This window comes from Eleutherodactylus coqui, chromosome 1 (assembly GCF_035609145.1).
Source record: "Eleutherodactylus coqui strain aEleCoq1 chromosome 1, aEleCoq1.hap1, whole genome shotgun sequence".
NCBI classification, from domain to species: Eukaryota; Metazoa; Chordata; class Amphibia; order Anura; family Eleutherodactylidae; genus Eleutherodactylus; species Eleutherodactylus coqui.
In genome coordinates, this window is record NC_089837.1 from 233,644,845 (window position 1) to 233,660,407 (window position 15,563).

General features: G+C 38.1%; 1 protein-coding gene across 26 annotated transcripts in view; it reads right to left on the reverse strand.

Annotated features, from left to right (window-relative positions):
- Positions 1-15,563, reverse strand: part of TRDN (triadin) — a 630,780-nt gene that overhangs the window by 578,917 nt on the left and 36,300 nt on the right. For all 26 annotated transcript variants that reach the window (XR_010793132.1, XM_066606567.1, XM_066606610.1 and 23 more), the window contains exon 2: positions 7,396-7,605. Coding sequence is in view for 25 of the 26 variants with exons in the window: in XM_066606567.1 (XP_066462664.1) it covers positions 7,396-7,605 (210 nt within the window). In the remaining variant the exon portion in view is untranslated. The remainder of the gene's footprint in view (positions 1-7,395; positions 7,606-15,563) is intronic.

Sequence of the window (15,563 nt, forward strand, 5' to 3'; positions counted from 1 at the left end):
CTGTTCTGTGCATTGGTGTAAAAACATTTTAGTTTGTGATCGGTGTCTCTTGCTCCTCTACTTTCCTTCTGAATTTTTTGTCTTTGTTCTTCTTTTCCACTTCTAATAACAAGGTTCTCAAATGTATTAATTAGCTGTATATTTTTACCTGGCCTTTCACTTCCCTTCCCATATTGTTCTAGTTTAAACAATCTTTCTCTATAAACTACATTAAAAATTAACTGACAAGCAATGATTCTCACTCTGGTGGACTCAAACTGTCTATCTATTGCAAGTATAGCCACTTATGAAAATTGTCACAAAATAATGCTAAATTTCCTGCTGCAATGAAATTCCTACATAGCCAAATCAACCTCAGGCAAAATCAACAGTGCTTGGGGTCTTTCAAGTTTAAATAAATGGAGTTGTCTATGATGAAATAACCTCCTCAAAGAAGATACAGTTTGTGAAGCCTGATAAATAGACCGGGGTAGAGCTAGTGGCATAAGGACAGGTCAGTAAGTAGACAGAAAATGAAGCCGGCAGAGGTTAAGCAGAAAACCGAAAAAAAAACTGGTTGTCAATATGTAGTCAAAATTTAAAAACACCCAATCACAGTATCAAAATTCACTGTAGACCATTGTCATTATCCATAATAAATATAAAATGACTGCTGACGTGTTTGTGCCAATGCCATTTTAAAATTGGGGAGGATGCTCATCTAAGCATAGAGTGCAGGCACATATCACAGGGGCAAAATGAAAACAATAACTGCAGGGAAAATTAAAGCTGTCAACAGGTAGTGATTATCACAATGACATTTTTAATCCAGTTCTGCTTTTTGTGGCAGTATTCTAACTGTTCATGTATCAAGGAAAGAATCTATCAACATCAGGTATGTACAGACACAGGCTAAGAAACAAAAAATGTAACTTTTAGATCTCAAGCATGTTTCTCCTGGCATTTGATATAAAATAGTGGAGAACATCTGTATAAAAGATGGCTGTTAAATTCATCATAGGATATTTTGGTTATAGAAGTCAAAGGACTCGCTTTAAAATTCATAGACATGTTAGGTCATCCAGAGCAAGAAAAGATTGTTTCTCTCTGCTTTGGTGAATAGACAGGGGTTCTTAATGAGGGACTCCAATCCCATAATGTAAACTTCCTTAACCCTAGTTATTTAGAAATGCATTTTCTGAATCAGCTGACCCCTTTAACCCCTTGGCAGCATCCGACATACATGTACAAAGGATAGGGATAGGGCTTGTTTGGAGTTGGCTCAGGAGCCTAGCCTACTTTATAAATGGCAGGTGTCAGCTGTCATTGAAAGCTGACTTTCAGCTGCATTGGCCACGATTGTTGATAACTCTAACCAAAGCTGTTAATCATTAAATTAAATGCTGCTGTCAATTAAATAGTCCAACAGAGGGAGAGAGATCTGCCTTCCGAATCGCACTCTGACAATGAGATTGCAAGAATGTCTTGTGCATAATGTTAGCGTGTGACCTTGTAAAGGCCCTCAGGGCATCAATGTATTGTTGCCTATTAAGCCCTGCCTTTGTACAGCTTAATAGAATACCCATTGAAATACAATATACTGCAATAGTGAAGTAAAGCAGCATAATGCATAATTAATCAAACTATTACTTGTTCAAGCCGCATATGGGGACATAAAAGAAGTTGAAATTAATTAAATAAAGTTTTTTTTATTATGACAAAAAATGAAAAATATTATTTTTATTTTTTTTTTTAAATGTAGCCCATTGTTAAAATAGAAAAAAGATCTACACAAAAAAAAGATGTGAAATTATCACATTCATAATTGTCCAATCTATAAAAAAATATATATTCTTCATGATGAACTCTGTCAAAAGGAAAAAAAATGCACAACACTAACCTGAAGGAAACTAGATATATAACTGGATTCTTCATAGCAAAGGTCAGTGATATTCTAATGAATCCCTCCCCCGAACAAAAAAAAATGAGTGCTTCTATAGAACCATTTGGACTTATATGGTTATGTGAGTGAATACAAATCAATGAGACCCAATGGCACGAGCAGTGCAGTACAAGTGAAAAATGTAATGGCAAATATACTGTAGTCCCCATTTTTATGCAGGTTTAAAACTCTGATTCTTGGGTAACACTTTTTAATGCAGATTGCAGTTTCTTGTATTGTAGAAAAAACTTAAATACGATGACATAAAAAAACAACCATGTATCTATACTTTATCTTTTATTCTAACCTCTCTGGCTCTATATTGAACCTGCTGTCTTTGCCCAGGCTTAGATTATGTGCTTGAGTTTGTATTCTTAAGAACAATATCTTCCTCTAGGTGTGTTATATGATAAACTTGCAACACATTGAAAGGCTTTAGTCATCGTTCCCTTTCTTTGCTATTTTTGCTGCCCAGTCTTGGACCTGCCAGACCTCTATATTTTTAGTATATGAAATCTCCCTACCAGTCTACAATACTCCTAATGAGGCCGTTGTATAGGAAGTATCACTGATGATTTATGCAAGACGTCTGCTACCTTTTTCACGGCTGGGGAATAATATTTACTCATTTTAAAGTTCTCAAATAACCTTTCTAAACCTTTTACATCAATATCGAAAACTTTTTTAGCACTGATAAAATGAGTTTCATTGGTTATAAATTTTATATTTTGTTTTTTGAACAGTAAAGTCAAGCACCTTAAAGAGTAGATCATTTCTAAAGTCCCAGTGCGGAAAGAACAATTTTATCAAAGGTTGAGATCATACTGAATAGGTTTATTTAAAACTTTCCTTTTTTAAATCTACCATTTCTAGAGATGAGCGAGCATACTCGCTAAGGCAAACTACTCGAGCGAGTAGTGCCTTATACCTAGTACCTGCCCGCTCGTCTCTAAAGATTCGACTGCCAGCGCGAGTGAGCGGTGAGTTGCGGGAGTAAGCAGGGGGAGTGGGGGAGAGAGAGCGGGAGAGAGATTGCTCCCCCCCCCGTTCCTCCCCACCCCCCGCCGGAAGCCGAATCTTTAGAGACGAGCGGGCAGGTACTCAAATAAGGCACTACTCGCTCGAGTAGTTTGCCTTAGCGTGTATGCTCGCTCATCTCTAACCATTTCGAGTTTAACATTCAAAGCTGAGTTTCATATAAACCAACAAAGGGGTCACTGAGATCTGCTATCAGGCACTCGGTGGCAAATCATGGCCAACTAAAGATCCTTTTACACAGACAGAATGGATGATCACATTTTTGTTTGCAATTATGACCCCCAGTAAACATATTAGAGATCAGACCATAGACAAGCACAGGCTCCTCTGTTGGCTGATATCTACATCATTGATATGTACCGTACATAAAAATAATTGTTTGTCGATAGTACGTACGGCCATGTAAACTGTGCTGTCGACAGTAATGGAAATTAATCCTTGCACCAATGATTGTAAGTCATGAATGATGACTTACTGCTTAGTGTAGAAGGTCCTTAAATGCATGTTGATTGACTTACTATTCCATCAATCAGTGCTTGTTATGGACAATTTATCTGCCTGTGTAAATGAACCCCAAGCTATCAATACATATTAGAATAATGACAATTTTTGGTGGGTTCTGATATGTACTAGAGACTCCTGACTAGCTCGGCATTTCGACGATATCTATCTTATGTGTATAATCAGAAATTCACTTACACAAACCTGGAGAATTTGGAGTCCTATTTATATAAAATTACTAAATTGCAATGCAAATTAAGCAAGCGCTTGCAGCCATTGCTGTGATATATTGTATAGTAGCTTTGCTAGATTACAAGGACATCATATACTGATTCCTACATAAATTATCTTTATGTCTTTTGTATAGATGTTTAGTACACATCAATAAATGCAAATTAATGGGTATGTAAAATGTTGGCAGATGCTACAGAAATTCTAATGCCAAAGTACTTTATCTGGTAGGAAGCTAATGATACAAATAATACTGTATTTATTTTAGCTTTATTTCCACATCTACAATACCATCAAATGAAACACACGATATAGGACGAATCAAATAATAAAGGGCATGTATTTGTAGCAAACATTAAATGGAGTGAACACTAAATACAAATTTACATTTCATTATTGGAGCATGAATAGGGAAATGACAATGCCAGAAACTTTATTACATTTTGTGCTGAAATTAATCCTACTGTCAGATTTGTGAAAGACAGGAGCATTCTTATGAGCGGATATAATAAACTACAAGCCTAATGCTAAAGCAAAGGTAATGTTGATTAATGAGGAAAGAGTTGAGGATTATTTTCCTTAATCTACTATTTATTATAAAATTATAGCCATCATAAAGTGAAATGTGTTTAAAGTGGATGGTATTTCTCTATTCAAATGTTGGAATTTATTTTAGATTAGGCTAAACTGATAACAGTACGGGGATTAAGAGTATTATGTTTTATTATATTATATAGACAAAATGATTAAGAAAATGAGTGTACAGGTGACCTTCAATGACTATTAATGGCTTATCGTGCTCCCAAAGTCACAAATCCTTCATACATCAAGTGAGTTCTTAGGTAATAGTTGTTTTTTCTTTACTTACTATCTAGCTTGATCATTAGTAACTGATAAACATAGAAATTTGTGATTGCTTCAGTACGTTTGAAAGCTATATTTTGTGGTAAAACACTATGAAACAATTTTAGCCATATTAAAGCCATGTTAAAAATAAACCATTGGGTCGTCGTGTTATCCAATGGAAACACCCCCTTACCCCTCTATGAATTACTGTGTTTGGAAGAGCAGAAAATATGGTGAAATACATGTATGCATGCACAGATAATTGTGGCTGTACTGAAGAAAAAAAAAATTACCATCAGGGTGGAACAGTGTAAGGGCTCAGTCACACGGGTGCATCGGCGCTTGTGTTACTGCAGGAGGAAGATGGCAGTACCTCAAGATGGACCTCTCTCTGCAGCGCCAGTAGAAAGAACATGAGACCGGCTTCATTGCCGGTCATGTGTTCTTTCTTCAGCACAGCAGAGAGACGTCCGTCTTGAGGTACGGCCGTCTACTTCCTGTAGGAAGGGCTCAGTCACACGGGTGCATTGGCGCCTGTGTACGGTGCCTATGCGCCCGTGTGACTGAGCTTAAGGCCTCGTTCAGGCAAGCGTTTTTTTTTCCGCTGCTAAGCAGCGCTCGAAGCGCACTTCTATAGGAGCGAATAGGTTCCTATAGAAGCATTTACATGGGCTATTTTTTTTAGATGCGCTAAATCAGCGCATCTAAGAAAGTTGGGACATTCGAGTGCAAATTCACAATTCGGCAAAGATAGGACATGTCCTATTGTGCGTGTTTTCTATAGGCTTACATGGGAGCCTTGTAAGCATGAGGCACGCACCTCGGAACGTGTAAACGGACGATTTCATGGAGCTTGAAGCCACTCATTCACGTAATCTTTTCACGGCTATAGTAGCACTGTTTTCTCTCTGCTCGGCAGCGCAAAAAAAGCGTTTGTCTGAACGAGGCCTACAAGCTACAAGAAATTATTGTCGGAATGTTTTTTGGCGCCTGCAGTGTGCTGTAGCATACATTTATTGCACTTTGTTTGGCAAGTTCGGCTTTGTACATTTGAAGATGTTGCTCCTCAATTTTGTAGACCTTCACATTTGCCCAAGGCTGATTTTAATTAGAGAAGAGTAATGGCTAAATTCAGCCTACCCTGAGTTCATTTTGAGAACCTCAGAGAAATGAGTCAACTAATGTAGAGTCCCAATGAAGAGGTTGCTTTGTCACTAGCAGATGGGCTCTTACAATTTGATCTACATGCGTGCCTCAATTGTATATACATTATAACTATAGCAATAATGCAATTCAATATTCAAATGCTTACGGTTGATATATTTCTTAGCACTTGCAACATACTTTTTTGCCTTTTGTGTATGTTTATGTTTGGAAGGATCCCTATCTCATTTCAGTGCGAGTACCCCTTCTCTGGGAAGTCATCAGACTCTAGCTGCATAGCATACGACAGGAGAGGCCTGAAAGCATCATGAGACTTAGCCCTAGGTTTCCCAATGTGACAGAGAAGCATCATGAGATCTGTAGAAGCAGCCTCACAGCATTAGGCTATGTTGCCGCATTGACTAGAGTGCTTTTGCTGGGTACACCGATACAGAGAACCATCCAAAATAATGGATGTACCGACAAGAAGTGGCTGTTGCTAAACAACTTTAGACACTAAGTTGAGAAACCTGTTTTAGGATTTTGGATTGATGCTCAGGAGGTCTGTGGGATGGGCTAACTTCTTTAACGCTAACTTTCAATTAAAGGTGTTTTCCCTTGTGGACAGCCCCTGTTCTGATTGTCCAGTGTGGGCAGTTGGACAGCTTAGAGAGTGTTCTCTCAGTCTGGAACACTTCCGATAGATTAACTTCCACTGATTCTTGAGTGGGCACTATGTAGTATCACATTTCCTCTGTAGATTAACAATGTTGTTCATATCTTTCTCTCTTATTGCTCTATTTCTTTCCATGATGTTAGTATAACTCAGAATAATTGTCTATGTGAGAGCTACGTAAAATGTTTGATGCCTAGACATGCACAGCATTTTTATACTATAGTTAGTGTGATTATTTCGCACACTCATACCCTTTCTGGTCAGTAATCTATGTGTTTACATGCCGCATTGTTTTGTGCCATATAATACTCTGAAAGCAAAGGCTTGCTTATTTTGGAATATATACAAGCCCAAAATGTTAGTAGATCTGTCATTTTACTTTATCTCTTAGATTTCCTTGCAAAAAAGAGAAAAGCCCAGAATTTTTCATTAATATGGATTTGCCCAACAATCCAAGCTTTAGGGCTCGGTCACACGAGCGGAGATCCACGCATATTTCCATGGGGAAAAAAAATGCACCGCAGGTGCAGATGAAAATCCGCACCCGCTAAAGACGGAACATATGGGTGGCAATGGACGTGGTCATGCGGATTTTTGTCCGCATGTGGTGCGGACATTTTTCCGCAGGGAAATCCGCGCGGATCGCCGCTCGTCTGACTGAGCCCTTAATGTTTTAGTAGGGCTAGAGATTGGGTTTTCATGCACATAGAAGGAATGGTTTAGCATATAGGAGAGCGGGAAAAGAAAAAGTCTTATCACATAGTAGAGCTGAACTGTGGGAAGAAATTGTCAAGCACATAGAAGAACCGCAAACTAGTCTGGCACATAGAATATTTAGCAAATATGCAAATACATAGCACACTACAAAAATAAATTGCCTCTATCAGCTTCTAAAACCAGAAATAATAAATCATCAGCATTCACTGGGCTTCAATATTCCAAATAAGTTTCCATTTTTGCAATTCTTGTTTCTTGAGTCAATTTTAAAATCAGTTCATATCATATGTACAACTATAATGTCACCAAAATCTGAACCTACCTGCAAAATTTTTGTAATCCACTAAGTCGAAAATTACAATGGCAACAGCTGACCATGTCACTATGAGGGCAACCACAAGAATCCATGCCGCTGGGGAGCTGAATGTTGTCTTCAGGTCTTGTGAGACCGATTTTGTCATCTTCAATGGTGGTTTGCGGACAGATCCATTTTTACTATCTAAAACCGTTGTAGTGGTGATGGATGAACGACCTGCATGACATAATACAAATAAGATGAACAGCTGTTAGTATAAGCTTTATAGAAAAACTGATAATGAATGAAGCGGAATTAAAGTAAGCTACACATGAAGTATTTTTGAATATTGATAGGTCTTAACATGTCTTTCTAGCATCCATGTAGCCTGAATACACAGTGCTAATACTTGCATGGTGAATTTTCGCCATAATGGACTGAGTGACAGTTAGTATTTGGGTGGTACTTAGATAGTTAGACCCACAGCCCATTTTTGCAATATATTATATGGGACATAACCCCCTAATGGTGACATTAAAATGGGAAAAACCCTTCCAAAAATGTCACTTTTTATTGTAGATTTTGGATTCATATCTAATGTTAATATATGTGATACATATATTTGGTAATCGGTAGCACAAATTAGGCTGTGGATTTGGGTGCACCAATATATGCTATGTATGAACATACCCTATGGCCGCATTTGCGCACACAGAATACGCTGTAGAATTTCCTCTAATGGAATCACTAAAGGAATCCCGCAGCTTCTACAGTACAAGTCATGTCATTTTAAAATCCCCTTCACATTGTGCAGAGTCTTTCCGCAATGAATCTGCAGCATTTTTATAAGGCGCTGTGCATTCTGATTCCGCAGCATGTCTATTTGTGCTGTGGAACTCAGCCCCTGAAATACAATCCATACTATTTAGGTGGGCATTTAGCCACCAGGGGAATTTCTGCAGCGTTTACTGTCTGTGTGAAGGCTGTTGTAAGTCACCTTCTCACATGGCGGAATTGCTGTGAGTGTTCCGCAGAGTAATATCCATAACAATTACACAGGAATTCCACAGTGGCCAAACCTGCACTTAAATGGTGCAGATTAGCTGTGTTTTCCCTTGCGGAACAGCTGCATAATTCAATCCTTGAAAGCAGCACGATTCTGCAGCATAAACTGACATGTTGCAGAATAAGAAAAAAATGCCTCATGTGGCACAGAGTGTTAAGGCGGCAGAACTTGAGTCCTAAGCTCTTGCTCATGACCTGAAGGTTGCAAGTTCAATCCCCCCATGGTTCAGGTAGCCAGCTCAAAGTTGACTCAGCCTTCCAAGGTCAGTAAAAGGAGTGGGGGGTGATAAATAAATCACCTGAAAGTTCTGCAGAATAAGTTGCTGCTATACAAGTTCACATCAGATTTATTTTACATAGTGGAAATGCTGTGGATTTTCCGCAGCGGAAAATTCCACTACAAAATCTGAAGCGTTTCCACATCAAAAACCGTGGAATCAGCTTAGTTTCCACAGCTGATTTCAGCATCTACAGCGCACCCCTCACCTTAGACCAGTGTTTCCCAACTCCAGTCCTCAGGGACCGCCAACAGGTCATGTTTTCAGGATTTCCTCAGTATTGCACAGGTGATGTAATTATTGTCAGTGCCTCAGACATTGCCACAGGTGTTCTTAGTATAGGATATCCTGAAAACATGACCTGTTGGTGGTCCCTGAGGACTGGAGTTGGGGACCCCTGCCTTAGAATACTTTGGGCTGCCATCATCAAAAACACAGCACTGGCAGCTGCTAATGAGTGAAACTAATAAGGTGATATGGTTTTGATGCAGAAATGCTGCAGATTTTGCCACAGCATTTTCACTAAACATGAACATACCGTAAGAGTTATCAGATGTGTTAACCATATTACATAATACAACATCAAAAAGAAAAAAATAAAATAAATAGCTTCTGTACACCTGTATACTTAGACTTCAGAACACACCAATGACAAAAGCTAATACTTGGGCATTGACAAAATTATTGGCATCAGTATAATTTGGAAATATATAGCATATTGCTTAGTAAATTTCTAGTTCATTCTGCTATAAAACAGTCAAGACAGAATGTTCCTAATCAAAATCATAAGATAAATATTTTTTGTCATGGCGCCAAGTCAACAAATAGCGATATAGATGGCCTATAAATAAGATTTGTAATCCAAATAATTAGTCTTTTTATAAATAAATATTTTATTCCTAAAAGTTTTTGCCTTATCCTTATGTGTGCTCCTTGCCAAGACTCTGTAATGAAAATGCTTTACAGTTCAATCTTTTTGCTTAATTGCTTCTTGTTTTGTCACAATCCTCCTCCATGTCGGAATCTATTTCTGTGTAGTTGAAAGTCTTGTCTTTTGAATCCATAATGAAACCAAAGTACTGTACTGTGAGGCGGATTTATGGGCCGGGTGCTAACATGAACAGCTGTGATTGCAAAATGCTAAACTGCTAACAATCTGCCCAAGGGGAGACTTGACGTGTATATGAAAAATATTCATTTGACAAGAAAATGAGGGGTTGGGGATGTATAGAATATTTAACACATGTAGGCAGTGTGTTTATTTTAAGTGTTAGTTTGATCCGATTTTTTACATTTGTTTACACATTTAGGATTATTTCATGCCATATTTACTTTACAGACGTGACTTCTAGAATAACTAGGAAATGAGGAAAGTCTTCTTTTTTTTATTCTTTCGCCATACGATTTTCTTTCTTCCTTCACTTTGCCCGTCAGTCCATCTAGTGCAGTAATTTTGGCTTCTTGTCTAACCTGACAGCTTGGATCTGATTGGATGATTAACCAAAACTGCTCAGGGAGCCCACCAGTCTCACTACCTAATGTATGTATTTAACTTCATAAATAGATGGATAGCTTGAAAAAAGCCCTATGAGTTTGGACAGAATCGTCACACATATGAATAAACAATGAAACCACTGATTTTTCACTTTATTACTTTGGAGCCTACAGTATTTAAGTATATAGACAGACAAAAAGACATACAGAAAGACAGACAGTACAGACAGTACCTTAAGTACTTCAAATGTATCACATGCTATACCCCGATGTGTTCATTGGCTTAATTCCAATAGCTTTCTGCTTATTGGTTTTTTGTTACTTTGTAAACATTGTGTAAGTGAGATGATGTATTACATTTATTGTTATATTGTGTTACCTTTTGTAAACTCTTGCTATCTGACTAAATATATACTGCCTAAATATATGAACCTGAGGAAGAACCCTGAGTAGGTTCGAATGTTTGCTGTAACATCATGTTTTTTTGTTAACCATTAAAAGGTATCATATCTACAAGATTACTTGCTGAGAACACTCACATTTTAAATATATACTATACTGCTAGTTTAGTGGTTCATTTACTGTGGGCACATTTGTGGCATATGTCTGCTTTATTATTGGTATATAGCATTTGGTGACAATTTTATCATATGTATAATCAACCTTCTAGACCTGGAGAAATAAAGATGGCTGCACCACTTCTCTGACTACCTGATGCACCCTGTGTATTAGTAATAATTAGTAGTCTAATATGTTACATGCTGCTCTGACTGGCCAGTGCTGCTCGTGTGGACAGCACTGGTTAACCAAAGCAGGTGTAGTGTCTTAGACTAATAATATATATACTAATGCACAGTTTGCATCAGGTCATCAGACAAACTGCTTTGGCCATCTCTGTCTCTCCAGGCCTGGAGGATAGTTTTAGATAATTGTTTATAATTTACATATGTTATATATTTTAGCTCCTTATAGGTTGTGACTTGATTTTCACTTTGCACTTTATACATATAATTGCTGCATAAATTGATTGCCTTGTGTGACTTCCTGTTATACGACTTGTGTGTATATTTTCTCCCTTCTGTGATGACGCCCTATTCTTGTATGTACTTGTTTTTAATACAACCTAATCTTTGTCAATGTAAATCAATTTTGATATAATGCTGTGTATGTTTATGTGTAGAGTAGCATTGATCGGAAATCAGTTGAGAAGATAGTTCAGAACAAAGGAGTAGCTGGAGGCTGAGCCGCCATAAAGCAAGTCTGGTGGATTTGTTTTGACTTCTTTCATACAGATGTAGCAGCCACTAAACAAATGTTTGGCGGACTACGCTATTAATTTAGCACGCCATGGTACTCCACATTATATTGCGTGGCCATTCTAATTCTAAGTGTCATAATTGTAAGTTACTGTTTATACCCTTGACCCTTAAGAAGGATAGGTCATTACTAGTTAAGTTCAGGAAAGCCTCTTTAATCACTAGGGATGGATATATCCACCATAGGTTAAAAGGGGTTGAGTGATGTGGGTTTAGGAATACAGATCACTTCATACGTGGTGGCTATGAGCTGTTTCTGACATTTATTAGCATGTGGCAATGACTGCAGCTTGAGATAGCTCTGATTGAGAACTGCATAAATTGCCACAGTCATTGAAGACCATGGCATCTAACCAACTGACTGGAGGAAGGCTCCCCTTGACATCCTATCAGCACGTTCACAACACAATGTTGGGAAGGTGAAGAGTTCACATGCCTGCCTGCCTTTGTGAAGGCTCCAAGAGTTGTCCTGGAGTTGTCCCTACTAGGCTGCTGGTAAAATTACAATATACTGCAATTCTGGCTTACTGCAGTATAACGTACAAGCGATCAATTGGTCATAAGTTCAAGACTCCTATAGGGACTAAAAGTTAAAAAAAAGACAGTCAACACTATCCATATATGGAGCAACCTTGACTCTGGAGGCTGCTCCATACAAATCCTTTGCACATCCAACATGGATGTACATCAGATGTCTCAATGAGATTAAAAGTTGTAAAAATATAAATTTGGTATCACTGTAATTGTACTGACCTGCAGAATGAAGTTAACATGTCATCTTTACCACAACACGAACACTGTAAGACAAGATTCCCTCAAATTCCATTTCACCCCACTTAGAAATGTTTTATAGTTTTACACTACATTATATGGTAAATTAAATTATACCATAAAAAATACAACTTGTCCCAGAAAAAACAGCTTACAGCTTTTTCAATAGAAAACAAAAAGTTATAATACTTTTACTGCGGGGATGAAAAAACAAGAGCAAAAAACCCCAAAATATCTAGTCTTTAAGGGGCTCATATAGAAGGTACTCTCAAGAACTGATTAACCTGCTATTGCTTTGGAGCAACTGTATCCAATAAGAATGCTGCAGTAATCCAGGATTGATTGATTTGTAATGTGATTTACCACTGATTTAGGCCGCCTGCACACGGGCGGAAATCCCGCGGCGGGATTTCCTGCGGGATTTCCACCACTGAAAGCCTGCATAGGAGTGCATTACAATACGCACTCCTATGCAGACGGCCGCGGTTTGGCCGCGCGAAATTTGGCGCGGCAAACAAATCGTGGCATGTCCTATTTTTGTGCGGGGCTCGCAGAGCCTCGCACAGAAACGTCACTCACCCGGCCGCCAGCTCCGGTCTGCGCATGCGCCGGCTGCCCGGCAGCTGGCACATGAAAGAGCAGGGGCCGCCGGGCGCGGGTGAGTACGCGCTGCTCCCTACAGGCGCTCGGGTCGGGTCCCGCGGCGAGAATTCTCGCCGCCGGATCAGACCCGCTTGTCTGCAGGCGGCCTTACTTGTATTTTTGTTGTAACCCCTTCCCCCAGCCTATTAAAATTGAAAAATAAAGAATATATATATATATATATATATATATATATATATATATATATATATATATATATAAAAGAATGCTGCAGATATTTAGAAATCAGCACAAAATAAGAGAACACCACATTTATGCTTCTGAGTGCCTCACAGCACATATTGGTTAAATTAACAGTTAACATTTGTTTGGATATGAATATACTACTAAATTAATTAGCAAAATAATTTTGTTTGGGACCTAGTGACAATGAAAAGTATGGAAATGTGTATTTTGGAACATCTGTGCTCAGTGGAAGAATGACAGTATAAAAGCACATGTAACATCTGCCACACACAAGGTAGTATGTGAGTTTTAGCACTTAATTTGGTGTATGAATATAAATTTTAACACAATTTCACTTCACATAATGAGAAACATCTGTTCATTACATATATATTGTAGATGATAGATAGATAGATAGATAGATGACAGATAGATAGATTAAAAGATAGATGTGAGATATATAGATAGATAGATAGATATGAGATGGAATATAGATTGATAGATAGATAGATAGATAGATAGATGACAGATAGATTAAAAGATAGATGTGAGATATATAGATTGATAGATAGATATTAGACATATAGATAGACAGATAAATAGATAGATAGATATGAGATAGATAGATAGATAGATATGAGATAGATAGATACGATATAGAGAGAAATAGATTGATATAGATAGATAGATATGATAGATAGATAGATAGATAGATAGATATGATATGATAGATAGATAAATAGATAGATATGATATGATATATAGATAGATAGATAGATAGATAGATAGATAGATAGATATTAGATAGATAGATATGAGATAGACAGATAGATATGAGATAGATCGATAGATAGATAGATAGATATGAGATAGATCGATAGATAGATATTATTTGTAAATGTCGCCCTGCATGTCTTATGTCTGTAGCTCTATGGTTTGTGTGCCCTCGTTTGTTTCCCGGACAATGTGTGTTCTGTCTATGCTTGTGGTGTGTGTAAGCTACACAGGTGTTTTTTGGCTTTGAAACGCCCGCTAAAAATGCTGTACTGAGCCTCCATTGAATTCCGGGTGGCTTTTCAGACGAGAATTTTAGCTTAACAGTTCTAACGTGCACTGCAATGAACAACGTATGTTCTATTTTTGTGCATTCGGCTCATTTTTAACGTACCCCATCACCTATTACAATGATAGGGTGCGTTAAAAATGCTGTCAAAGGTGGTTGAAAACACTGTTCTAAAAGCGCTGCCTTTTTACAAATGCATGTGTGAGAGTGACCCAAGAGGGGTGAGAAGTTCCCTGCTTCCCTTTTACTAAAGCTGATGAAAGCTGCTCCAGCGAATGGTGCTGTTGGCCAAACTAAGCATTGCCCTCCTGTCAGACATGGTAGTTAAGTAAAGGAGAAGACTGGCCTTGTAGCAGATTCAGGCACACGGCAGCCCCAGACATTAAGCGCTGATAACACTATTATGTGGCCATATAAGAGGAAGATACAGGCACTATGAAGCACCAGGAGGAAGCCCCACCCTCTGCTTGACATTAGCGATGACAAGGCTAACGAAGTCCTTTGCACATGATCTATGGCAGGCAGAGATAAGGGACATCCTCTTCTGTACATTCATGAACTTCTGACATTCGAATGCAATGTTTACACCGCAATACCATATTCAGATATTTCAATACACAATTTCCAGAAAAATCTATTATGAGACTAGTATGTGGTGCAAAAGTTCATGTAACACAAATCATGCCTGACTTATGAAGAACTTGCAGTAAAAGTTAGAAATTGACAAGAATACATGAAAGCATTGCTGTGTAGTCTTAACCTATCCACAGCAGATGGTTGTAGGGGAGAATACACCATTTTTTACTATCAAATTAGTACAGAATCTGCAGGAAAGACCTCGGTATGCCTCTGTATTACACTGGATGCACATAGAGGTTTAAGTAATGGTTCATGTACCTCAATGGCCACAAAAGGGAGCTGTAATACGGCCATGCTCTTGAGTGCTAACAACCTGTGTGAACTCAATTTAAAGGGGTTTTCCAAGATTAGAAAAGGTTAGCTGCCTTTTTTCAAAATCAGTGCTACATTTGTCCATAAGTTGTATGTAGAATTGTAGCTCAGACCATTCCACTTCAGTGGAGCAGGGCTGCAATACCACACACAACCTACGGATAGATGTGGTGTTGTTTCTGGAAGAAAGCAGCCATTTTTCCTAAACCTGTACAACCCCTTTAAGTGCCTGATTTAAGTCACAAATTGATAAAATAAAACATTTAGGTTGTACTTTCTTCTGGTCCTACATTCTCCTTGGTAAAATTACTTATTCTGCCTGCATAGTAATATTTTGATTATGCTGATTAACTTTTTTGCATACAGTTAGCTATTGTGGTCCCATTAATTGCGTATCTCAATCAGCTGTATTCAGTCACATTTGTAATC